Source organism: Episyrphus balteatus, chromosome X (genome assembly GCF_945859705.1).
Source record: "Episyrphus balteatus chromosome X, idEpiBalt1.1, whole genome shotgun sequence".
Lineage (NCBI taxonomy): Eukaryota > Metazoa > Arthropoda > Insecta > Diptera > Syrphidae > Episyrphus > Episyrphus balteatus.
In genome coordinates, this window is record NC_079138.1 from 7,609,597 (window position 1) to 7,636,464 (window position 26,868).

The 26,868-nt window shown below is 31.3% G+C and overlaps 1 protein-coding gene across 1 annotated transcript; it reads right to left on the reverse strand.

The window, feature by feature from the left end:
* Window positions 1-1,088: 1,088 nt before the first annotated feature.
* LOC129920632 (uncharacterized) lies at window positions 1,089-26,719 on the reverse strand. Its single transcript, XM_056002047.1, has 4 exons — window positions 26,409-26,719; window positions 25,781-26,332; window positions 1,532-1,681; window positions 1,089-1,449 (listed from the first exon to the last, which is right to left on the reverse strand). The coding sequence occupies exons 1-4, from the start codon at window positions 26,616-26,618 to the stop codon at window positions 1,186-1,188; spliced, it is 1,176 nt and encodes a 391-aa protein (XP_055858022.1). The 5' UTR covers window positions 26,619-26,719; the 3' UTR covers window positions 1,089-1,185.
* Window positions 26,720-26,868: the final 149 nt, after the last annotated feature.

The window sequence follows — 26,868 nt, forward strand, 5'->3', positions numbered from 1 at the left end:
CCACAGCGAGCTTATATAGATGCAGCAATCTCTGATGTTCGCAGACGACGAGTTTGACACTATTTTTGTGCCAACCTCCGTCGCCTACTTTTGGAAGGGGTCCTGGTTTCTCCTCAAGGACAGGAATGAACCTGAATCCGAGGTGAGCCCTGACGTCCGCCCAACGGTTAGCTGAGATGTTGCCATTTGGATTACCCCTGTTGGTGACCGTAACAGTAATCTTTTCTCTGACCACCTCACTAAAGGTTTCCCCAATCCGAAGTGCCGGTGGTGCGCAATCGACCACCTTCGCTTTCTTAGATTGAGGTTTATCCCCTTCAAAGGGTCTTGATCGAGGTTTGCCCTCTCCTTTGGTCGAGTTGGAGTTCTTGTTCAGAACTGCAGCTCCAACAAGGGATGGAGCAGCTGGATTCGGGGCGGACTTATCCTGGTCGGTGGTGGTAGTTTCGCTATTCCGTCCACTAACTCCTCCAACCACGATATTCCTCCCCGTTTCAGTGATAATACGGGCATTAGAGGTGGAGGCAGAGTTGCTAATCGTTACTTCGATCCCGCCTTTCTGAGCTTAAGGTGTATCCGGTTTGGGTGTTCCGTCACTTTGGCCTGTGGCAGCAGAGACACCGTCCCCGTATGTTTTGAATTTTCTTTTCATGTGAGACGTCCCGTCACCTTGGTTTGAGGTAGTGAGGTCGTTTTTCACTTCCTCGCCAAAAACCGGTGGCAGCAGAGGCGCCTTGCCTGAAAGATTGTTGTTCCCACTAGCAATAGGATTTGACTCCGTCCTGCTAGTGGTAGCAGTTGGCAAGATAGTCGGCTCACTCGCTTGCGTAGGCTTTTCAGCTAACCCAGAGCTAGTGGTCAGCGAGTCTTGCTTCACGTTCACATTATGTTTTTTTTTTGTTTTGTTTTTTTTTTTTTTGGTTTTTGGAATTAAATTTCAATTAAAATACATTTTTTTTTCTTAACAAAAACATTTCAATATATAATATAAACAAAACTACATATTCGGTCGTTGTAAAAAAAAAAATATATATATATATATTTCATTACATTTTCATGAAATGCGCCTGAAACTTGAAAATAGAATTTTTGTAATGCATATAAATGCCATTTTTAGGCGATTCAAATCTAAAAAAAAAACTCTTTTATCCGAATCACTTATTTCTTTTTTTTCTTTAATATTTTTTAAAATAATGTTTCCTCCTCATTAGGATTTTTGTTGATAGAGAAATATGAATCAAGATCTCTGCAGAGCTCGAAACTTTGCGAAATGCTTAGATCACAGACCCTACTGTCTTTGGTAATATCCAAAAATTTGGTAATTTCTTTCTCATACCGAATACTTTTTTGTGTTGGACCACAAGTCTTAAAGTTTAAATCAGACAAAATTTCATTTCGATGATTACGATTTTTTTTTATTTGATTTGCATGTTGTTTCGAGGTGATAACCTAAGAAAATACATACAAAATGTATAGAAGTAAAACTTGTTTTGTTAAATATGATCCAGCCATTGTACATACTGTCTCTTACCTTGTTTTGATAGAATCCGTTTTCATTTTGGGTATTCCAATCAACTCGAATTCCCTTATGACCATGCTTTTCATTCGTATTTAAATGCTGACTAATGTCGAGGCTGTCTTCAGTTATTATTTTATAAAATTTTGCAGGAACTACAGGGACCTTAAATAAAATTAATTTTTTCAAAACATTATCAACAACAAGATGCTAATAAAATAACAAATAAAGAGCACGACTGGGTCGCACGTACTTGCTCTTATAAAACTAATGTCCTTCACTTCAATGAGAGAACCCTTTTAGTATTTTATCACTTTTGAAGGTTTTTCACGCCCTAAAAGTGTAAAAAATAAAATGCACGACTTGCTCTTAGAGTTAAAGTTGCTTAAATTTTTAAGACTTTTTATATAGAAATTTGGAAAAAAAAATAAAATTCGTTTAAAAAAAAAAAAATAAAATAAAATCTGAAATCAAATTTCCCTCCAAAATAAGTATGCAGTTTTGATTGATATATTAAGATGCATTTTTGGACAAAAAATTTTCAAAATCGTTAGAGCCGTTTTTTAAAAAACTAATTTTTTATAAATAATTTTTTGGAAAAAAAGTTTTAAAATAAAATTGGTATGCCATTTTGTAGAAACCACTAATCAACCACTAAAAAACAAAATTTAAAAAAAATTCAATGTCACGTTTTCGAAATTTTGATTTTTCAAAAAAAATTTTCAATTTTTTTTTTTTAAATCCAAAAATTATTTTTTTGGAAATTAAATTTTTGGTTTATATTTAAATTATATAAATTCTTCTTCACACAAAATTTCGTTGAAATCGTATAAGCACTTTCGGAGATAATCGGATTTGAAAAAAACCGTTCTATGGCAGGTACCGTTAATAATGATTTTCAAAAAAAAAAATTTTCATTAAAAGATAGACCTTAGCTTAAAACTAACATTTGAATTTTTTAAACAAAACCGTTGGAGCCGTTTTGAAGATACTTCAATTTTACTAAAATCGATATATGACAAGTACCATTATTTTTGGTCCAAAAAAATTAATTCCAAAAACCCCTCTGGAGAGTCGCCAAATAAAGGTATTTTTCAGCCAGTGTCCTTCATCAATAAAAAAAAATCACGTGCCAGATAAAAAAAAAATCCCATTTTTTTCTCCCATGATGGGATATTTTTATTTTACAATTATTAGGTATTACTATTTATTATTATTTTTTATTATTTTTTATTTTATTCAACTTCCACTTACATGCTATTTACAATTTCATAAATTCAAAGAAAAATATATTAAATGCAAGAAAATAAATCTGGATCATTCGATAATTTTAATGTTAGAGTTGAATGACCGTCTAAAGTGTTAGTTCAAACAAGATGAAAAACTGACGTGGGGTACTTTCAGTCGTTCTTATGCTAGTTTTTATTACTTTAATTTTTGACGTGATAACGTCTTATAAATCGATGAACCATGGCAGCCACCACAAAAAAGTGACGCCATTTTCTAACGTTACACTCTCGCACTTTCGCAGTGCGGCAAAAAATTTCAATTCAAAATTAAAAACAAACTATTAGAGATACAAAAATCTTTTATAGCTTATTTGAAAGATAATAACCTAAAGCATAATCTAAATGAAGAATTTTTAAAAATGTTGTCATTTAATAGGGTAAACAGGGGTAAAACGGAAAGATGAAATTTGGGCTAAAATCTAAACGCGAAGTCGTAGAGAATTGATTTTTTTTGCTATAGATAGATGTACACGTGTTGGATCTATGACAAAATGATGATTTTGGGTAGAGGAAATTTTTTTTTTTACAATTCCAAAGATGCCGAGTGAAAGATGAGGGAACAAAAATTAGGCGTTTGATACGGATTTTTTTCAACACTCTTCGTTTCGAAATATGAATTTTTGAAAAACACCTTGTTTTTTAGGGGTATTTTTGGGTAGTTTTTGATTTTTAGCTTTTTTTTTGGAGCGTTCAAAAAATCTCAAACTTATAGGACATGTAGGTTTTGGCATTATGCATACAAAAACTTGGAATCCTTTAGTGAGTTTTGACTGAATAACGGAAGAAACTAGTTTTAAAAAAAACACGTTTTTTGACCATTTTTAACCGATTTTCATCGTTTTTTATTTTTATCGTTTTTTCTTTAACAGATACAGGAATAAAGTATATGGAGTAATGATAGACCATGACTAAGACTATATGTGTGCGAAGTTTCAATCATTTTCGTAAACACAATTTTGAGATAACGGTAAAATAAAATTTTAGAATTCAACAGGTTATAACTTTTGACCAAGAGCAGATGGAAAATTTATTAAACTTTTATGAGCATTCTGATACAATTACCTTTCATTTGGTATATCACACATAACGGTAGACTAACTACAAGCTACACAATGTTAAATCAAGAAACTTGCCAAAAACCTCAAAACACAAGTGGAGATATGTTGCCCCCCGAACAGCCACCAGGCACCAGTGTGGGAAGTACAGTAATCTCAGTCTGGAAATTCGACATGGTTGACTTTAAAAAATTCTAACTTCTCTTGTAGGCATCTTTAAAATGAAATTGATACGTCATATGAAAGGTGAAATAATAAGCTTTCACATTCAATATATTTTTTATAGGTTGTCAAACAAAAAAATTGATTCCATAGTCTGAGAACATAAAAATAAATGTTTTTTTTTTGCTTTTTTTAATGAAATTTGATCGAGTTCAAAAAATTCTAGCTCTTTTTGTATGGTTTTGTATGGTCTCATAGACCTCATCGATATATACATTTTGAGCTAAGACAATAAGTTTTCAGATGGTATAAAATTTTTTATAAGTTGTAAGGGAAAAAATGGAATTAATGACGTGAGAAGATAAAAATTCATGTTTTCTTTGCTTTTTTTTATGAAAATGATTGTTTTCAATAAATTATTTTTATACTTTTTGCGCATTATAAAAATTTATCACGTAAAATCATCGTCCGTAAACCGGCTTTACAGACATTCTCTTTTTTTTTAAATAATTAAACTATTGTTAGATGTATGATTGAAATAGGTTATAGAAATTTTTAGAGAAACATAATAGCTATACAAAAAATTCAAGCAAAAGTAAACATTTGTAAAAAAAGAAAAAGCTAAAGAAAAAATCTTTTTGTAAGTATTTTAAATTCTTACTTTATATAGTAATTCAATTTCAATTAAGTTCTTAGTAAAAAGCCAGCCTCTGACTTTTCTAAAAAAAGAATAAAAGTTTGTGATTGTTCTTATTGAAATGGGAAGATTATTGAAGACAATTGAGGATGTCATTAAATAAAAATTCATAAAATGTGTTTTGTGTGGAACTAGAGAATTGACAAGTGAAAAGTTATTAACTCGTAAATTGTATATTGAAGAGTTTCTAGATGGAATGTTACCACTTTGTTTATAAAATTCTTTTAAGACTTTAAAAATATAGATGGCGTAATGGTATTATTTTTAATTCGCAAAAAAGGTGCCAGCTTTCAGTACGTTGATTTTTTTTTACAAATTATACGGAGTATATGCTTTTGTGCTTTCAAAATTGATGTTAATGTGTTCATAAACGCAACGCACCTCCCCAACACACTACCCCGTATTGCAATTTAGACTGAATAAGTCCGTAGTAGATCTTGGTTAACAAATTTTTTGAGCAGTATGGCTTTAACAGATATGTACATCTTTCGAGTTATCAGATTCAAGTAAAATCGTTTTATAATTTGTTAAATTTGACCAATTTTTTAGAGTAAATATTCCACTGTAGTTAGGCTGTTTTGGTCTGCATAAAGCAAATGCGAATAAAAACAAGTTCTATCCCATTATTTTCCCAACGTTTCGTAAGTATTTCTTACTTCATCAGTGGTAATTTTTCCCACACTACTTGGTGTCGAATACTGCCAAGTGTCTTTTGAAGATTTCCTCCCGTCAAAAAAAAAAAGGGGTACTTTATTCAATTTAACAATTCAAAACATAATACATAATTTGTTTCCCTTCCGCTCCTATTGCATATATCCCGGAGACGGCAAAACTCAAATATGACAATTAACACTTATATCACAGCTGGGTATCAGGTACTTTCATTAAATTGCTACAGCATAGCTTTGTTTAAACGTTGGGAAAATAATGGGAATGGGGACTCTACTAAGGAGTACTCTAAATTTTTAGTCTTTTTTCTGGAGTGAAAGAACATAATGAGAGTAATTTTTTTTTTGTAATTGTGTGTGTGACAAGGCAAAAATGGATAATTTCCTTGAAAAAATAGTAATAACAGGCCTAGAGAAAAAAATTCATGAATTGAAAAAAAAAAATAATATTAATAACATAATATGAAGCATAATAAGCGTTCTATGATAAGTCTGCTTCTACACGAAGACGCAAGTCGCAGAAATTATCTTCGAATTTCCTTTTGATTTTCGTTTCGGTGCGTAGCAGTATTTTTTTGAAGACGCAAATTTGACGCTATTTTTTTTTGGTTTTATTTTGTTCTTGTTTTCGTATGACGACTTCTACTGGAAGACGTAGACGTAGTTCTTCATAAGAACAAGGGAGAGAGAAAGATCGATTTCTCCATTGCTCTTATGTGCATCTTGTGCGCCTACGACTTCGTGTAGAAGCAGACTATGTATTTCAATTAAAAAAAAAAAACAACAAAATGTACAAAAAAAAAAAAAAAAAAAAACTTCAGTGGGGTCTATGTGCAACGAAAACTTTTGAATAAATCAAAAACGTTATTATACACGCAAATAATACACAACCGACGAAGCAGACTCCGCGACCGACGAAATAAAATAAAGCAGAACAGCAAAAAATAGAACAAGATCAAAGAGAAACGTCAAAAGACTCAAAATATTTTTTACCGGAGACTCACGGTAGAGAATCTTCCTTCCCTTTTTTCAAATTTATTTCTCCCTTGCTCTTATGTGCGTCTCGCGCTTTGCGTTTGATAATTGAATCGCTTATTTTCAAAACATGATAACTGAATATGTTCTTGGGGGATAACCACACCTGCCTTCAAAATATGAAGCATCTACTCAGTCTATATTCGATTTTACAGCTAACGAAAAACATTTTTATTGTCAAAACATCATAAAAGTCCCGGACTTATCATCTTTTGAAAATAAACAGCAACTTTTTTATGAGTAATTGACTACACATAGAGAAGCTGACTACTGACTCAAAATCTTAAGTTAAAAGCGTCTTTCAAGTAAAATAACTACTCGAAACATTATATTATATTCCCAAATGCAATTGTTTGATAGACTGAGGCTTTAAAAAAATTGTATATTCATTTTAAAACTAATTTCACATTCGTTTATTTTCAAAGTATGATAAGTTCAAAATCGTTTTTATTTTTTATCTTTTAAACAATCGGTCCAAAAAGTAAATACCAAACGATATTCTGTAGCTAGGTAAAAGTTCTACAAAATATATTTTTTGTACATTTTGCTACACTTAACAAAAGAAAATAGAACGTTTTTTTCTTCTCCTGAAAAATTTGAAATCATGGACTTATCATGTTTTGAAAATAAATGATTCAATTGTAAAATAAAAATATCCCATCATCGCAGAAAAAATGAGATTTTTTTTATCTGGCACAGGATTTTTTCATTGATGAAGAACACTGGCTGAAAAACTCTTTTATTCGGTTTTCAATTTCATTTTGGAAAAAGTGAAGAATTAACGAAAATAAACGAAGAAATATGTATGGCGGAATATAATATAATAGGAAATATATTCATAATGGTAATGGTGGTTTTTGTTAATAACAAAAGAATTTTAAAAACTTTTTTTGCATTTTTCTCTTTTCAAACAAAATTTTAAAATTTCAAACTTTAAATTCCTAAAATCTGTATAGATTAGGGTGGTTCAATTTTTTTTTCATCGATAATTTGGTCAAAATAATATCAACGTTGATTTTTTTCGAATTCCACGAACAACTGTAGAAGATAAAAATTTTTAGAGCCACCCTAATACAAAAAAAAATAATTTAAACTCATTGTATCAAAAAACGGAATTTAGAAATTTTCTTATTCATTAAAATTTAAATTCTTCGAAAAATGAAAAAAGTAACATTTTTTGCACCACTCTAATTAATTTTCAATTTTTTTTTACAATACATATTTATATTTACATTTTTTAACAATAAAAACATCGAATCAAGAGCAAAATAAACTTCTTCGGGAGATCTGCAGCCATACAATTTTGGCTGCGCAATATGCTTGACGGACGTTGACGACATAAATGACGTTCATGAACAGCAGTACTGCAGTTGGACTAAGTTAGTCCGATCGCAAATCTTACTTTATGAACACGACTAACGCAGGCCTAAGTTAGGCAGACGTTAATGAAAACACCCTATACCAGATTAAGTATTTTCTTAAATCGCTAATTAATACCAACCATGCAGATAGATAAACCAAAAATAAAAGATTTTTTTACAAAAAAACTAGTTTTGTTTTTAACTTTTTCGAATAAGACACAACATTTTTGGATTCGGTTTTCTATTTTGAAAACAAAATTAGAACTTACATAGAACTTTGTTCTTTTTTTATGTTATAACTTGGAAAACTGTTTTTTTTTTTTCAAAAATCTTTCCTGAAAACAGTTTTATTTAAAAGCAAAATGAATTAAAAATTTATTGGCTTTACAAGAAGTGATAGCACGTCGTTGTGAGTATAACCGTTGATTTGTAATAATGTTTTTTCCAAGCTAAGCCATGTTTTTGAAAAGTACCTACCTCTCCCGTCTAAACGAAGGGGAATAGAACTCTCCCTCTCCTCTACGAATTTTTTCTTGTCCCTATCCGACCAACATGCACTATCTTTTTAGAACATACATACCTTGTGATTCAACGTACCTACATGCCTACATATACAAAATACATAAATATAAAATAGCATTTTAACTTAACTAACTAAATAAATAACAATATATTGGCCGCGGGACGTCCACCTTTCATACAAATACTCCACTCTCCCTAATTAAAAAAAACATATTCGAGTGCACTCTTAACCTTGCCTCGCTCATCGCAACTGCGAGACTGAAAATTAAATTTAGACCTCCTATCCTTATGAATATCTATATACTCTCTTTTTTTCTGAGACCCCAGCCCTATCTAACAATAAATTCGTCTATTTATTCTTTTTTGACCAATCAGAATTGTCCATCGCCACATTTGTTTTCGCAAATTCTCATTTCTCTTTGTAACTATTGCCAGATCAAAACCCAGTCAAAATAATAGTTTTCTATTTTTCGAACTTTTGTCGCGCATACTTTTTCCCTTGAATACTTTTATCTGTTCATACTTTTCTACCTAATACTAAAAGTCGTTTGTTTTCACACTTTTGTTACGGATTCCTTAAATATATATATAAGAAGAAAATCTCAAAATTATATTTCTAAATAATTCTAAAACACGTTTTTCTATAACCCCATTTGAAAATTTCACTTCAACTTTGAAAAGGCTTTTAAAAAATGCTTACATATGCAAGCTTTCTAAGTAGTCAAGAATGAAAGCTTAATGGTTTGTGTGTAATATTTTCAAGATTTTGGATCCGACCGCATCCGACCCCGTTTTTTAGAGCACCATCTTTGTAAATTTAACCCTTTATGTAGTATTTTTTCCAATCTGCAAAGGGGAGGGTTGGTGTTTTTGGCTAGCTAAAAGTGGCATGGGGTAGTTTAAAGCAAGAATATAACTGCTGAATACATAACGTAAAGCAGATTGACCAACAAATTAAAGAAAGAATGAGTAATTTTCAAGTTTTTTTTTTTAAGAGTAAAGCACTGTCAAAGCGATCAACGAATGAACGAACATATGAAATTTTATATTATTATTAGGGTGCTTCTTAAAAATCAATTTTAATGGGACATCCTTTCATTTTGTTCTTCCTGCCGTAAATATAAATTGGGTAAAATTTGGTCCAGTTTAAACACGTTCTAGGGGTCGCTACCACAATTCAAAGTTTTGAAAAATACACCAAATTTTATTTTTTTTTTTTCTCAGAAAATTTTAAAATTTTTAATCAGAATTAAGTACTTTATATTAAATCTTTAACTGTTTTGAAAGAAATTTTGATAAAAATACAGCGGAATAAAAATGAAGTTTAATTTTGAATATTTTTGAATTTGACATTTTTTTTTGTGTTAATCTGTAGAATAGCTAACTGAGTGATCTTTCTTAATTGAAAAATTCAATGATTTTATCTGATCGTTTATGAGCCTTATATCTTTATTCGACAGACAGTTAACTGACTGTTTATTAGAAGATTGAAAAATCGGGTCTTAAGCGTACTTTGTATTGTAACAAAAAAAAATTTGTTGAAATTGATCTTTTTTTTTGTACTTAAACTTTTAGTGAATGGTAGCGACCCCTAAACTTTAACATCTAAATCGGAAAAAAATACCATATACTATGCTTATATAGTAGAACATAATGCAGGGGTGTCCCATTAAAAAATCGAAAAAAAGATTTTTTCGACCATATATGAAGCACCCTAATACTTATGTATTTTTTTTTAGCAAAAACTGGAGTATAAAGTAGCAATCTATGTAACTAAAGTTTAAATTTTTCAAAAAATAAATATTAAATTTCAATTTCTAAAGCCCAGTATCCTGCTGAAGCGAAACGGAAATTTGCATACGAACAAAAAAATTTGTTATGCTTTTCGTTTCACAGTACACCAGCTTGACAAACGACATTCTTACCTTTACTTGAATACTTGGAGAGTTTTCAATAATTTTTCACTGTTCAGGTCAAATTTCTTGGTCCAAAAGAATTTGCACGTTGTGAATTTTTTTCCAGCTTTTTGTCTTCAAAATTATTTTCTAGTTTTAATTTATTGACTTAATTTGATTTTGACTTTCGCTGTTGACTTTGAAGGCTTAGAAACATTTTCGTTTCGCGTAAGCAGCGTACTAGGTAAGCTTCAAATAAGAAAGAAACAAATTGGTGGTTTCGAATTAAAATTTGTCTTATAAACAATTTGTTCTCTGGATTGTTTCTTATTTTTTTTTTTTTGGTTTTTGGAAAAATTTAAACTTTAATAACTACTATTCAATCCAATCCATCATTCGTTGGTCGTCTAATGTAGGGTAGAAGGGGGAGCATTTGCCAATGGGGTACCTTTGCCAGTCCAGGTTTTTTTCAAAACCAAAAGAATATTAAATTCCGAAAAATCATTTTCTGTTGCACATTTATGATTGAAAACTTTCCACAAAGTTTGACAGCTTTTGGCTGGACCCGAAATAAATTAGACGCTTGTGTTAGTTTTTTAATGTTCAGAACCAAAATATGAAGGTGCATAACCGTCGTAAATTGTAGGTATTTGTCTTGTTAAATTACTTTTTCATACAAATATCTTATGAAAATTATGTGTACTATGCTGTGTAGAAGTGATTTTTTTTACTGTTTAACTTATAAAAAAGTTATAAGTAAATGTTTGAAAAATTAGCTTGTGGGGTTCATTTGCCATTTGTTTTTGGGTAGGTTTTGCTCTGGCAAATGCACCCCATGGGAAACATTTGCCAGAAGCGAGCTTCCTCAAAAGAGGATGACAGAATCCTAAAAAATCAATCACTTCTTTGTATTTTCAGCTAAAAAGAAGTTTTGCTTATGATTTTTGCGTTTTATTTGTACTAACTTTGATATTTAGGTAACTGGCAATCCCTCCCCATCCCGGTGGCAAAGCCTCACACCTGGGGAGGCTTTGCCACATCACTTTTAGTTTTTTTGAATAAATTATTAAAAATAGAAATAATTAATATATATCAAGATGAAAAAAATATTTAAGTGAAGATAATAAAGTCAATAATAATATCAGATATAAAAAAATTAAAAGAAACGTAAAAACTTTGCGTTAAGTCAATTTTCCTAAATCCTGGCAAATCCTCCCCCTGCTACCCTACATTTTACATTTATATTTGCATTATTAGCTACTTGCCTTTTATATTAAACTGTAAAAAGCTTTATGAATTTGTGAAAAATACTTTTAGGCAGGTATATCATATTTTGTTTGTTTTTTCTTTCTTTTCCATAATTTTCTTTTAATTAAATTTCATTTTTAACATGACAATAATATTTTTTATATTATATTTTTATGTTTATGTTGATATTTTCATAATAATAGGTACCAATTAATTTTTAAATAAAACATTTTTACATAAGATAATCATTTTTAAGCTATTTTTTATTCATACATTTTTTTTTGCAAATTATCAGTATTTTAAAAGACGGTTAAACAAAATAAACGCTTTTTTACTTAATAAATGAGGACAACAAGGGATTTGGTAATTCTTGTAGGTATGTTATCTGCTATTTTAGGTAAAAAAAAAAATTTAAAGAACTAAAAAGTTTTGTAATTTTTTTACTGAATTCAATTCTGTGAATTTCAATGACATAGACCACTTTTTCATAGTTTCGATCCACTGTGAGGCATAGGGAAAAATGTTTATGAACTGAAAAAAATAATTTCGCAGTAGGCAATATTTTTTGTTTTACTTTTAAAGGGGTTTATTATTTCATGCAAATGCTTCATGGTATATTTTGATTTCTAATATTGAGACAGTATCAAAAAATAATATAACATAAAGAGGTTGGTGTAATTGATTATAAGTTTATTGATTTCTTTTTAGAAATAATACAACTGTCTGCGTAAATAAATTTAAATATAGTTGATGAACCCTTTTTGTTTTCTTTGTAATCTGTTAACTTCACCACAAAGCTATCACTTGTGGCTTTGTTAAATTCAAATTTAAAAAAAAAAATCAGTGGTTTTCTCGTGAAGACCAATGCAATTTGTTTTCGTGACAGTGTCGCGTTCAGGTGTTAAATTTTAATTACATAGGGTCTAAAGGGCGTCTCCGTTTTTCATATAAAAACGTTTTCCTGTTTGTCGTTACTAGCTCTGCGAAAATTTTTGAGATGACCTGACAAAGAATTGATGTTAATACTTTCATTAATTTTTAATTTTTCCTCGTTATTTACTTAACCCTTTAATGCTTAATTTTGGCTCCCATACAAAACTATCTCAAAAGTAAAGCCGAACTAAGATATATTTAAGAATTTCAGCCCAGTTGTGCTCAGATTCAGTTAGAAAATCACACATTCGTTTTCAACTATTCATTTTTTACCTGTAACAATTAAGTGTGCGAAAAATAAGTCAAGAAGAACGGGGAAAGAAATTTCAGCTATAATTTAGAGCGACGTGCGTACTAGGCTTATAGAAATAATTTTTATTTTTTAAAAACTTTTTTTTATTTGAATACATTTTATCTTTCGTTGATAAGAATTACTTTTGATATATTTTCACTATGCTTCTGATCAGTTTTTTTTTTCAGCCTAATCAACACACACTCTTAGTTTGGTTTTATAAATATTGTAAAATAAAAATATCCCGTCAGCTTAGAAAAAATGGGATTTTTTGTATCTGGCGAAGGATTTCTTTTATTGATGAAGAACACTGGCTGGAAAAACTCCTTTATTCGGTTTTTAATTTCATTTTGCAAAAAGTTTTAAAAAGTGTAGAATTAACGAAAATAATGGAAGAATTAAGTTTTGCACTATAATATAACATAACAAAAGAATTTGAAAGAAACACTTTTCGCATTTTTCACTTTTCAAACAAAATGGTAAAATTTCAAACTCCAAATTCATAAGTGTGTGTGCAGATCGGTGTAAATCTGACTAAAAATGTGGAGTAAATCCGGAGTACTCCGTAGTGTTAAAATTACTCCGGAGTAATTCTTGTTTACACTTGTGTGGCGTGAAGTAACACAAAACCTTCAAAAGTGCAAAAATAAGTACTAAAATGGTACTCTCATTGGAATGAAGGAAAAAAACGACACTAAAATAAATGTTTGGTCAGTCTGAGCTAGTCAAAGTTAAGTAGTTTTACACAATGTTTCCACCTACCCTAAATCCGAGATTTAGCTAAGTAGATTTATAATAAATTTACTAGATTTAGAATAAATCTAGATTTACCTAAGTAGATTAAGAATAAATCTATATTTAGCTAAGTAGATTTAGTATAAATCTAGATTTATTCTAAATCTAAAGTAAATTTATTCTAAATCTACTTAGCCAAATCTTAAATCTCGGATTCAGGGTAGGTAGAAACATAGTATTAAATTCCAACGGAAACACGACTAAAGTCTTGTGCTCAACAAAAAAAAAAAACAAATAAACCAAAATAACTGAAAAATTAAATCTTACCTTAAAAATGTCCTTCCTTTCCCTATTATTAACCTTACTAGATTTATTTTGCATGACAAATTTTGGAGGAATTTGCGGCACCTAAAATAAAAATTAATTTTAAGTTTGGGTTGGAAAATGAATTTTCCATCTTTAAAATTCAGTTTTATATAACATTTGCTGTGTTGCTTTACAACAAAAACATGATTTTGTTATTGTTTTGCAAATAAATGATCTGATCTGGATCACGAGGAAAATAAAACACAGCTATTATCAACAAGATTCCAGAAATAAATTAAAAACAAGGTTGAGACGTCAGTTTTTTTTACTATTCGAATCGGCAAAAATGGATTTAACGATACTCCAAAAGCACACTCAATACCCATAACCGTATTAAGGGGGAGGGTTACGGGGTTTCTATCTATCTGTATACAGATCTACAGCCTGAACCAAAAATGTCAAACTCAATGCTTACGAGGGGCCAAAATATCGAGGTCAAAATTTTTATGAGCCGCAGTAAAAAGTAAAATTAAAATTTTTAAAACACAAATTTATAAAAAAAATTGGAAGAATTATTTTATTATTTAATGTTTTCCATTAATCATTTTTTTCTCAAACCAAGTTTGGTTAGCCTGGATGGATGTTATAATAAAATATAAAAAATAGAATACAAATATAAAATTCCGCTTACTTCGGAGTCACACTAGAAATCGCTTGCTATGATTCGGCATAATATGGAAAAATATTTATGGAAAAAACCCGAAGAAAATCGAGAGAACATATCCTTCGAAGATAAATGTAATTCTGCTAGCCTTTTTCATATCTTATATACAGGGTGTCCCACAGTCACCGCCCCAAATGAAAACCATGGATTCCTGGGGTCATTTTAAGTCGAAAAACTTAAGTGGTAATTTTCTCGTTTTCGTCCCGTTTTCGAGTTACCACGGTTTTTATGATTTTTGCTCTCTTGTCCTTTAACTGGCCTTATCTCTGCCAAACTACGTTTGATTTGAAAGATTTTTTTTACAACCAATCAAGAATTTATTACAGTTTAAGTTTGTCTCAAAACTTTTTTTTCTGCGGACAACCGTTTATCCACAATTTTGCATCGAACACAATTTTCTTCGTTTTTTAAGTTGTTTTTTACACTTTCATATCATTTAAGTCAAAAAAACACGTTAATGAGTATTGTTTTTTTGTGCTTTTTATTAAAGCCCAGTTAATTTTCATAAAAAAAATAAGTTTCATTTCATAAAAAGGGCTACTGAAAGTAATTAAAAAAAATAAACAAACTGAGTGAATTAAAAAAAAAAATAATTTTTAAATACAAAATTAATTTAAATGAATTTAAACTCTTTCTAAGCTTTATCTATTTGTTCTTTTCTTAACCACAACAGCTCAGAAAAAGTTTTTAATTCATTTAAATTAATTTTTTATTTAAAAATTATTTTTTTTTTTAATTCACTCAGTTTGTTTATTTTTTACTTGCGATATAGGTACTATATATCAAGTTATGCATTCGTAAAAAAAAAAAAAGTTGAGATAACATTTTTCCATGACATTACGATGGTAGACAATGCCAAAAAAGTGGGTCCCGGAAGTCCGTCTGTCTGTCAGTCTGTCAGTCTGTCAGTCTGTCAGTCTGTCAGTCTGTCAGTCTGTCAGTCTGTCAGTCTGTCAGTCTGTCAGTCTGTCAGTCTGTCAGTCTGTCAGTCTGTCAGTCTGTCAGTCTGTCAGTCTGTCAGTCTGTCAGTCTGTCAGTCTGTCAGTCTGTCTGTCTGTCTGTCTGTATAAGGAGCTACAGCCTAAACGGATGGACCGATTGATGTCAAACCTGGTATGCAGCGTTATTTGGCGACTCTCCAGAGGGGTTTTTGGAATTAATTTTTTTGGACCAAAAATAACGGTACTTGTCATATACCGATTTTAGTAAAATTGAAATATCTCGAAAACGGCTCCAACGATTTTGTTTAAAAAATTCAAGTGTTAGTTTAAAGTTTAGGTCTATGTTCTAATGAAAAAAATTTTTTTTGAAAATCATTATTAACGGTACCTGCCATAGAACCGTTTTTTTTTTCAAATCCGATTATCTCCAAAACTGCTTATTCGATTTCAACGAAACTTTTTGTGAAGAAGCATTTATATAATTTAAATATAAGCCAAAAATAAAATTTTGGAAAAAATAATTTTTGGATTTAAAAAAAAAATTTGAAAATTTTTTTTTGAAAAATCAAATTTTCGAAAACGGTACATTTAATTCTTTTGAAATTTTGTTTTTAGATGTTGATTAGTGATTTCTACAAAATGGCATACCAATTTTATTTTTAAACTTTTTTTTCAAAAAATTATTTATAAAAAATTAGTTTTTTAAAAAACGGCTCTAACGATTTTGAAAATTTTTTTTCTAAAAATGCATGTTAATATATCAATCAAAACTGCATACTTGTTTTGGAGGGCAATTTAATTTCAGATTTTAATTTATTTTTTTTTTTAAAACGAATTTTATTTTTTTTTCCAAATTTCTATATAAAAAGTCTTAAAAATTTAAACAACTTTAACTCTAAGAGCAAGTTCGTGCGACCCCAGTCGTGCATTTTATTTTAATTACTTTCAGTAGCCTTTTTTATGAAATGAAACTTATTTTTTTTATGAAAATTAACTGGGCTTTAATAAAAAGCACAAAAAAACAATACTCATTAACGTGTTTTTTTGACTTAAATGATATGAAAGTGTAAAAAACAACTTAAAAAACGAAGAAAATTGTGTTCGATGCGAAATTGTGGAGAAACGGTTGTCCGCAGAAAAAAAAGTTTTGAGACAAACTTAAACTGTAATAAATTCTTGATTGGTTGTAAAAAAAATCTTTCAAATCAAACGTAGTTTGGCAAAGATAAGGCCAGTTAAAGGACAAGAGAGCAAAAATCATAAAAACCGTGGTAACTCGAAAACGGGACGAAAACGAGAAAATTACCACTTAAGTTTTTCGACTTAAAATGACCCCAGGAATCCATGGTTTTCATTTGGGGCGGTGACTGTGGGACACCCTGCATATAATTCTCCTGTGCGTTTGTTTGTGAGCCTACTCCTTCTAAACGACTTGATAGATTTTTCTGAAATTTGGTGGGGGTGATAAGGTCCATCCGAGACAGGTTTTGTTTTATAATTGGACCCAGTAGGTGGCGCTGTTGTCAAGTTATATGCAAATTCCGTATTTGGGGTCGAATGACTGAACAGATTTTTGTGAAATTTTGTGTGTGCGATAAGGTCTATCCGAGACAGGTTTTGTGTTATAACACTGGTCAACAAAATTTAACTTTTTTTTTGCCACAAGAACCAAAATATACTTTTCTTGTAGTTTTTGGGGTGCTGAATCCGAATCTGAAGTCAGAAAAATTTGATTGGCCTCTGTTTTTGCAATAATACCGTTATAAAATGCTAAAAAACGTCATTTTGGCTGTTTTCGAGGTTCTGTTTTTATGTGGGGTAATTCATTATAAACAAATTTGTAACGGTTATTATAAGAACAGATATTCTTCTTTCAAAAACTGTTTAAATTTTCCCGGTATCTCTTTTATTGCTCGAGATATCTTAAGTTTCATTTAATAAGTCAAAGAGAAACTAAACTTAATCTGAAGTTTAAGTCACTGGTCACAGAATTTTTGCCACAAGAACCAAAATATACTTTTCTGAAGGTTTTTGAGTTGCTGAACTCAAATCCGCAATCGGAAAAATTCTATTAGCCTCCGTTCTTGAATTATAACCGTTATAAAAAAAACCCTTTTTTGCATTTTATAACGGTAATATTTTAAGAACGAAGGCTAATTGAATTTTTCTGATTCTGGATTCAAGTTCAGCAGCCCAAAAACCTTCAGAAAAGTATATTTTGATTCTTGTGGCAAAAAAAGTTTAATTTGGTTGGCCAGTGTTGTTTCTGATTCAAAGACCGCTACTTAAATTTTAAATATCTCGGGCAATAAAAGAGATATCGGAAAGATTTAAACATTTTTTGAAAGAATAAAACTAGCTCTTATAGGCACCGTTACAAATTTATTCACAATTAATTACTCCACATAAAAACATAACCTCGAAAACAGCCAAAATGACGTTTTTTGACATTTTCTAACGGTAATATTTCAAAAACGAAGGCCAATCAAATTTTTCTGACTTCAGATTCGGATTCAGCACCCCGAAAACTACTAGAAAAGTATATTTTGGTTCTTGTGGCAAAAACCTTGTTGACCAGTGTAATTGGACCCGGTAGGTGGCGCTGTTGTCAAGTTATATGCAAATTCCGTATCTGGGGTCGAATGACTGAACAGATTTTTGTGAAATTTTGTGTATGCGATAAGGTCTATCCGAGACAGGTTTTGTGTTATAATTGGACCCGGTAGGTGGCGCTGTTGTCAAGTTATGTATATGCAAATTTCGTATTTGGGGTCGAAAGACTGAATAGATTTTTGTGAAATTTTGTGTGTGCGATAAGGTCCATCTGAGACAGGTATTGTGTTATAATTGGACCCGGTAGGTGGCGCTGTTGTCAAGTTTAATTCAAAATCCGTATTTGGGGTCGAATGACTGGATATTTTTTGTGAAATTTTGTGTGTGTGATAAGCAGGGATAGGATCTTGTGGACCTAAAAACTTAAAAAAAGGCAAAATAAAACTCCCAAAAAGGCATAAAAAGGCATTTATTGAGAAAAGAATGAAATATAAAAATTAATTGCAGTAATTTTGAACAATCATGAGTTTTTTTTTAAATTTTCAGTTAACAAGCGCCTGCGATTGTCCCTTAAGAGTGCTCTAAAGGAGCTAAAATATCTCTCTACATCTGTAGAGACGACTGGACCCCAATTAAAGAACTCGACATCGCCCACTTCAACATTTGCCGGGAGCTCTGGGGTCGAACTACGGCATACGTTCGTTAACGTTTTGACTATTTCTTTCTCTATTTAATTAGAAGAAAATGATAGAGACATAGAGCGTCAATACGTTAATGTACGTATGCCGTAGTTCGAGCCCTGGATTTGTGTTCCAATGTATTACGTAATTTATTTGTTCAACTCTTTCGAGTCCCTTATTTGCCAAAAAAAAATTGATATGTTTTTCTCAAAAACATCTTTTGCGACTGCCCCTTTCGCAGCTTCCAAATCTCTCTTGATTATGTCCAAAATCTGGAGAACTTCTTCAAATCGAGTATTGTAAATTGAGTAAGTTAGCTTTTGAACTCTAATACGTGTTGGTTGTCGGCCGCGCAATAGAACGTAGAAGACAATAAATGGTAGCAATAGCAGACAAACAAGTTGCATAGGTAGATCTTTTCATTCGAATTTTGTTTGTGTGGGGGTAATAAGTGAATTTTTAATATAGAATAGATATATTGAGCAAGTAATATACTGAGTAAAATAGCTTTTTGTTTGTATATTTGAGTGTTTTGTGTGTAGGCATTACCTTTAAGACGCTAAAAAGATAAAAAAAAACATAGGAAAAGACAAAAAAAGGCAATAACAAGAGAAAAGGCAAAAAAAGGCAATAACGAAAGAAAAGGCAAAAAAAAGGCAAAATAAAATACATATATTTGGCACTAGGGGGACGTGAAACGTGTTTGTTTTTAATCTATAATGTCGTACGATTAAGCAAGAAAAAAAGGCAAATTCCACAACATCCTATCCCTGGTGATAAGGTTTGCACCAGGCAGGTTTTGTGTTATAATTGGACCCTGTAGGTTGCGCTAGGGATGGGCTTAACTGCTACTTTTGGATAACTGTTACTACCTGTTATTGCTACTTTCCAATAGCAGGTATAAATACCTGTTACTGAAATAACAGTTAGTAATACAATTTTCACTAAAGAACGAGAGTGCAATCTCATTATTTTGAGAATGATATTTAATAAGAGCAGAAAATTATCTTTAATTGTGGCAATTTAAGTAGTTATAAAACGCGTATCTTTTGCAAAATATAACTAAAACCTGAAGTTATTTTTTTTTCTGTCATTATAATGAAACCATTAATTATGGATGTCCAAAATTACAGGTATAGAAATATTTCTTACAGTAACAGGTATTGGGGAAAACGACGAAATTTTGGTATTAATTTTACATTTTCTCATTTTTCGTATGTAAAATTATACCAAAAATAACAGGTGTAGAAATATTTCTTACAGTAACAGGTATTGGGGAAAACGACGAAATTTTGGTATAAATTTTACATTTTCTCATTTTTCGTATGTAAAATTATACCAAAAATAACAGGTATAGAAATATTTCTTACAGTAACAGGTATTGGGGAAAACGACGAAATTTTGGTATTAATTTTACATTTTCTCATTTTTCGTATGTAAAATCATACCAAAAATAACAGGTATAGAAATATTTCTTACAGTAACAGGTATTGGGGAAAACGACGAAATTTTGGTATAAATTTTACATTTTCTCATTTTTCGTTTGTGTTTTTAACAGATTATTTGCCTGAACTAAAAGTATCAAAGATATGAATTTTATCAAAAGTAACAGGTATTATAAATTCCTTGATAATTTTGAGTAAGGAGATAATTTTGATCCCAATAACAGGTATTATAGGAGCGTTTGTGTTTTTAACAGATTATTTGCCTGAACTGAAAGTATCAAAGATGAATTTTATCAAAAGTAACAGGTATTATAAATTCCTTGATAATTTTGAGTAAGGAGATAATTTTGATCCGAGTAACAGGTATTATAGGAGCGTTTGTGTTTTTAACAGATTATTCGCCTGAACTGAAAGTATCAAAGATGAATTTTATCAAAAGTAACAGGTATTATAAATTCCTTGATAATTTTGACTAAGCAGATAATTTTGATCCGAGTAACAGGTATTACAGATTATTACCGATAAAAATAATTTTTTGTGTAGGATAAGAGAAAGTTGTTTAGATAATTAGTAGGTATTTTTCATTGTATTAACCTTCTTATTACCGAAAATTTTCTTGGATTGCAAAAAAAAATAATATAATTTAAATTTATTTAAGATACTGAAAATATTAACTGTTATTTCAGTAACAGGTATTTTCCCTGATGAGTAGCAAGTTGTTATTGCTACTTTCCAATACCTGTTATTCAATACCTGTTACTGAAATATCGGCCCATTCCTAGGTTGCGCTGTAGTCAAGTTATTTGTGCTCCACATATCAACCGAACCGAGTGAACCGGAAAAAGTTTAACACATTACAGGGCTAAAATTTGAAAACAAATACTTGGAAAGGCGGAACGAAGTCCGCCGGGTCAGCTAGTTCATTTTAAAAGTTTAGTTTGCAAATTTACCTTAATTTGACATATTTCGTCACATCCTCGTTTCTCTTCTGACGTCCCAAAAGAGCTAAGTTGCATTTGAATGCTATAACTTAGTCACAATGTTCGTTATATATAACACTGTGTTACAAAAACAAGGTTTTAAAATATACGCGGTTCTTTTATTGCGGATTTGGCTTCTGCATCAGCTGTTTCGTTACCAGCGATTCCAGCGTGTCTGGGAATCCAAACGATGTTTAAGGTTTCAGAGTTCAAGATCAGATGGTTGCGTATATTTTCTACAATTTCAGTAGAGTTGGAAATATTTTGTAGGGCTTTTATGGTAGAAAGGCTGTCAGAAAATATAATTGTTTTACTTTTCTGGGCGTGAGTTATTGCTTTATATATAGCGAATGCTTCGGCAGTAAAAGTTGAGGTATGCTTTGGTAATAGTCCTTTGGAAACAACTGAATCGGTACCATCAACAACAGCAAAATAGGTGTATGTTTCTGCCTTGGATGCATCCGTAAAGAGTAGTTTCCAACCGAGGGACTTAAAGTTCTCCGAAAATTCCAGAAATAGAGCTTTGTATATATCCACAGAGGTTGAGTTCTTTGGATAGTTGCGAAAATCGGTGTTTATGGTGTAACTTGGGAGGTTCCAAGGTGGTTTGCTAATACTGGTGCGTTTTTGCAAAGAGATCTGTAGGTTGAAATCTTTCGTGAACGTAAGCACCCTGCATAAGATTGATTGTATTTTTTGATTTTTCTTTCTATTCAATATCTTTTTGATTTCTGGATGGATAGTTGTTTTATGGGACGAATTAATTTTTGTAATTATTTTGGATGTAAGAAAATTAATTCGTCCCATAAAACAACTATCCATCCAGAAATCAAAAAGATATTGAATAGAAAGAAAAATCAAAAAATACAATCAACCTTATGCAGGGCGCTTACGTTCACGAAAGATTTCAACCTACAGATCTCTTTGCAAGAACGCACCAGTATTAGCAAACCACCTTGGAACCTCCCAAGTTACACCATAAACACCGATTTTTGCAACTATCCAAAGAACTCAACCTCTGTGGATATATACAAAGCTCTATTTCTAGAATTTTCGGAGAACTTCAAGTCCCTCGGTTGGAAACTACTCTTTACGGATGCATCCAAGGCAGAAACATACACCTCTTTTGCTGTTGTTGATGGTACCGATTCAGTTGTTTCCAAAGGACTATTACCAAAGCATACCTCAACTTTTACTGCCGAAGCATTCGCTATATATAAATCAATAACTCACGCCCAGATAAGTAAAACAATTATATTTTCTGACAGCCTTGCTATCATAAAAGCCCTACAAAATATTTCCAACTCTACTGAAATTGTAGAAAATATACGCAACCATCTGATCTTGAACTCTGAAACCTTAAACATCGTTTGGATTCCCAGACACGCTGGAATCGCTGGTAACGAAACAGCTGATGCAGAAGCCAAATCCGCAATAAAAGAACCATTGAAATAATTTTTTTTAATATAACAAAAAAGACACCATTAGGTTCCTTATTGAAAACTGGAAATTCAAAAGAAAAGACGCTTGGTCAAATTATAACCACCTACACAAAAACGCCAATCCTCACGGGGACAGAGCAATCTATCCCAACATGTCACTAAGTAAACTAAAGGGTTACATCAGGCTCAGACTAGGACATTCATATATAACACATCAGCAACTGTTCAATAAAACATCTCCATCCATATGCCATCTCTGCGAAGAAAATTCCACCCTCACGATGAGCCATTTACTTTCCTGCCCAAAAGTCTCCTCCACATGCGCAAAACTATCCAACCACAACTTAATCCATCTTTTAAAAAATATCAATATCGAAAACATAAACTTAGTTTACAACATTATGAAAACTCTAAAAATTGAAAACTCTGTTTAAAAAAAAAAAAAAAATTATAATAATAATAATATGTAATAATAATCCATTCTTTTTTTCTCTACAGTCTATCTCTCTGTATATAGTTTAAGGCCTTGGTCATCCTTATTAAGTAGGCTCTGTAAGCCGCAATTTCTACATTTCTATGCACCTAGTACCTATATGGCAAGTAAAAATGTTAATTAGTTTTGTGGTCCTACAGAAACTGGCTAAAGACTCAAAAAATCAGAAAAAGAACCGAAAAAATGATTAATAAAAAAAATGATTAAAAAAAATAACTGAAAAATTAAATCTTACCTTAAAAATGTCCTTCCTTTCCCTATTATTAACCTTACTAGATTTATTTTGCATGACAAATTTTGGAGGAATTTGCGGCACCTAAAATAAAAATTAATTTTAAGTTTGGGTTGGAAAATGAATTTTCCATCTTTAAAATTCAGTTTTATATAACATTTGCTGTGTTTTTTGCTTTACAACAAAAGCATGATTTTGTTTTGTTATTGTTTTGCAAATAAATACAATGATCTGATCTGGATCACGAGGAAAATAAAACACAGCTATTATCAACAAGATTCCAGAAATAAATTAAAAACAAGGTTGAGACGTCAGTTTTTTTTTACTATTCGAATCGGCAAAAATGGATTTAACGATACTCCAAAAGCACACTCAATACCCATAACCGTATTAAGGGGGAGGGTTACGGGGTTTCTATCTATCTGTATACAGATCTACAGCCTGAACCAAAAATGTCAAACTCAATGCTTACGAGGGGCCAAAATATCGAGGTCAAAATTTTTATGAGCCGCAGTAAAAAGTAAAATTAAAATTTTTAAAACACAAATTTATAAAAAAAATTGGAAGAATTATTTTATTATTTAATGTTTTCCATTAATCATTTTTTTCTCAAACCAAGTTTGGTTAGCCTGGATGGATCTTATAATAAAATATCAAAAATAGAATACAAATATAAAATTCCGCTTACTTCGGAATAATATGGAAAAATATTTATGGAAAAAACCCGAAGAAAATCGAGAGAACATATCTTTCGAAGATAAATGTAATTCTGCTAGCCTTTTTCATATTCATTTTAAAAGTTTAGTTTGCAAATTTACCTTAATTTGACATATTTCGTCACATCCTCGTTTCTCTTCTGACGTCCCAAAAGAGCTAAGTTGCATTTGAATGCTATAACTTAGTCACAATGTTCGTTATATATAACACTGTGTTACAAAAACAAGGTTTTAAAATATACGCGGTTCTTTTATTGCGGATTTGGCTTCTGCATCAGCTGTTTCGTTACCAGCGATTCCAGCGTGTCTGGGAATCCAAACGATGTTTAAGGTTTCAGAGTTCAAGATCAGATGGTTGCGTATATTTTCTACAATTTCAGTAGAGTTGGAAATATTTTGTAGGGCTTTTATGATAGCAAGGCTGTCAGAAAATATAATTGTTTTACTTATCTGGGCGTGAGTTATTGCTTTATATATAGCGAATGCTTCGGCAGTAAAAGTTGAGGTATGCTTTGGTAATAGTCCTTTGGAAACAACTGAATCGGTACCATCAACAACAGCAAAAGAGGTGTATGTTTCTGCCTTGGATGCATCCGTAAAGAGTAGTTTCCAACCGAGGGACTTGAAGTTCTCCGAAAATTCTAGAAATAGAGCTTTGTATATATCCACAGAGGTTGAGTTCTTTGGATAGTTGCAAAAATCGGTGTTTATGGTGTAACTTGGGAGGTTCCAAGGTGGTTGGCTAATACTGGTGCGTTCTTGCAAAGAGATCTGTAGGTTGAAATCTTTCGCGAACGTAAGCGCCCTACATAAGGTTGATTGTATTTTTTGATTTTTCTTTCTATTCAATATCTTTTTGATTTCTGGATGGATAGTTGTTTTATGGGACGAATTAATTTTCTTACATCCAAAATAATTACAAAAATTAATTCGTCCCATATAAATCAATAACTCACGCCCAGAAAAGTAAAACAATTATATTTTCTGACAGCCTTTCTATCATAAAAGCCCTACAAAATATTTCCAACTCTACTGAAATTGTAGAAAATATACGCAACCATCTAATCTTGAACTCTGAAACCTTAAAAATCGTTTGGATTCCCGGACACGCTGGAATCGCTGGTAACGAAACAGCTGATGCAGAAGCCAAATCCGCAATAAAAGAACCATTGAAATAATTTTTTTTAATATAACAAAAAAGACACCATTAGGTTCCTTATTGAAAACTGGAAATTCAAAAGAAAAGACGCTTGGTCAAATTATAACCACCTACACAAAAACGCCAATCCTCACGGGGACAGAGCAATCTATCCCAACATGTCACTAAGTAAACTAAAGGGTTACATCAGGCTCAGACTAGGACATTCATATATAACACATCAGCAACTGTTCAATAAAACATCTCCATCCATATGCCATCTCTGCGAAGAAAATTCCACCCTCACGATGAGCCATTTACTTTCCTGCCCAAAAGTCTCCTCCACATGCGCAAAACTATCCAACCACAACTTAATCCATCTTTTAAAAAATATCAATATCGAAAACATAAACTTAGTTTACAACATTATGAAAACTCTAAAAATTGAAAACTCTGTTTAAAAAAAAAAAAAAAATTATAATAATAATAATATGTAATAATAATCCATTCTTTTTTTCTCTACAGTCTATCTCTCTGTATATAGTTTAAGGCCTTGGTCATCCTTATTAAGTAGGCTCTGTAAGCCGCAATTTCTACATTTCTATGCACCTAGTACCTATATGGCAAGTAAAAATGTTAATTAGTTTTGTGGTCCTACAGAAACTGGCTAAAGACTCAAAAAATCAGAAAAAGAACCGAAAAAATGATTAATAAAAGCTTACCTTAAAAACTGGCGCTTTTTTTTGCTTGTGATATACTTGACTTAAATCTTTTTCGATGGTTCCATTGGCTAAGTTAGATATTGCTTCTTTAAAAGTAGCCAAATCGTGACGGGTTTCAGTTGTCTTCATTGAAGCATGAATTTTAACGTAGTTTTCAATAATTTGAAAGTTTTCATCATGATATCGCTTTTGACGCTTATTGTAAATCGTTGGAGATGAGTCTAATAAAATGCTTTTGGTAGAATTGGAATTTGGGATAGGAAGAGCTGAAGGATTAAGTAGGAGGTGGAATTTCTTCAAATGGGCTTCGAATGATATACTGTCATTTACAGCAACTGTATCAGAATCTTGATATTGATGTCTATCCGAGGATTTGGGATCGTCGCCGTTTTCTGTAGATGAATAAATATCTCCAAGAAATTGAGACATTTTTAGAGGACGACGATTTGGAGTTGATTTGGTGACGGGTTTGGCAATAATTTCAAATGATTTTTCAGTTTGTTTGGGAGTTGATGATAATAACGGTTTGAATCCAGATGGTACCGCAGTTTCCTTGTATTAAAATTAAGGCATTCGAATCATAAACTCGGAGACATATGAAGTGGAAAAAGGCTATATACGAACTTACAACGCAAGATGATGGATGAGGCTTATTATTGACCAAAATTGTTTCGAATTTATTGTTATTTATTTCAAATTGAATGAATTTCTGCAAATCATCATTTTTGTGTTTTACCACTGTTTTGGGTACGTTAAACAGTTGGTTGTGGTTATTTGCTGAATGGAATTTGTTAAAATTTAATTTGGCTTTTTTAGCCATTAAAAATGCATATAACATGTTGTATGGTATAATAAGGTAATGGTTTGGGGACAATAAAATCTTTTATCTTTTGATTCAGAGTTTTAAACCAGTACAGTTACAGATTACAGTGGAACACAGAAAGGAAGCATCATCCATCAACAAACTATACCAAGACTTTAGACTGGAAACTTTCGTACGTCTTTCCCCCCAAAACCCTTTTGTGTACAGTGCTGTCTGTGAATATATGTGATTGCCACCACGTTGGCAAATGACGTTAACACGCACA

Coding starts and splice junctions, on each gene's coding strand:
- LOC129920632 (XM_056002047.1), bottom strand. CDS start 26,618: ATGTTATATGCATTTTTAATGGCTAAAAAAGCCAAATTAAATTTTAAC. Junction 1,682..25,780: donor AAAAAGCGCCAGTTTTTAAG/GTAAGCTTTTAT, acceptor ATTTTATTTAAG/GTCCCTGTAGTTCCTGCAAA. Junction 1,450..1,531: donor ACGGATTCTATCAAAACAAG/GTAAGAGACAGT, acceptor GTATTTTCTTAG/GTTATCACCTCGAAACAACA.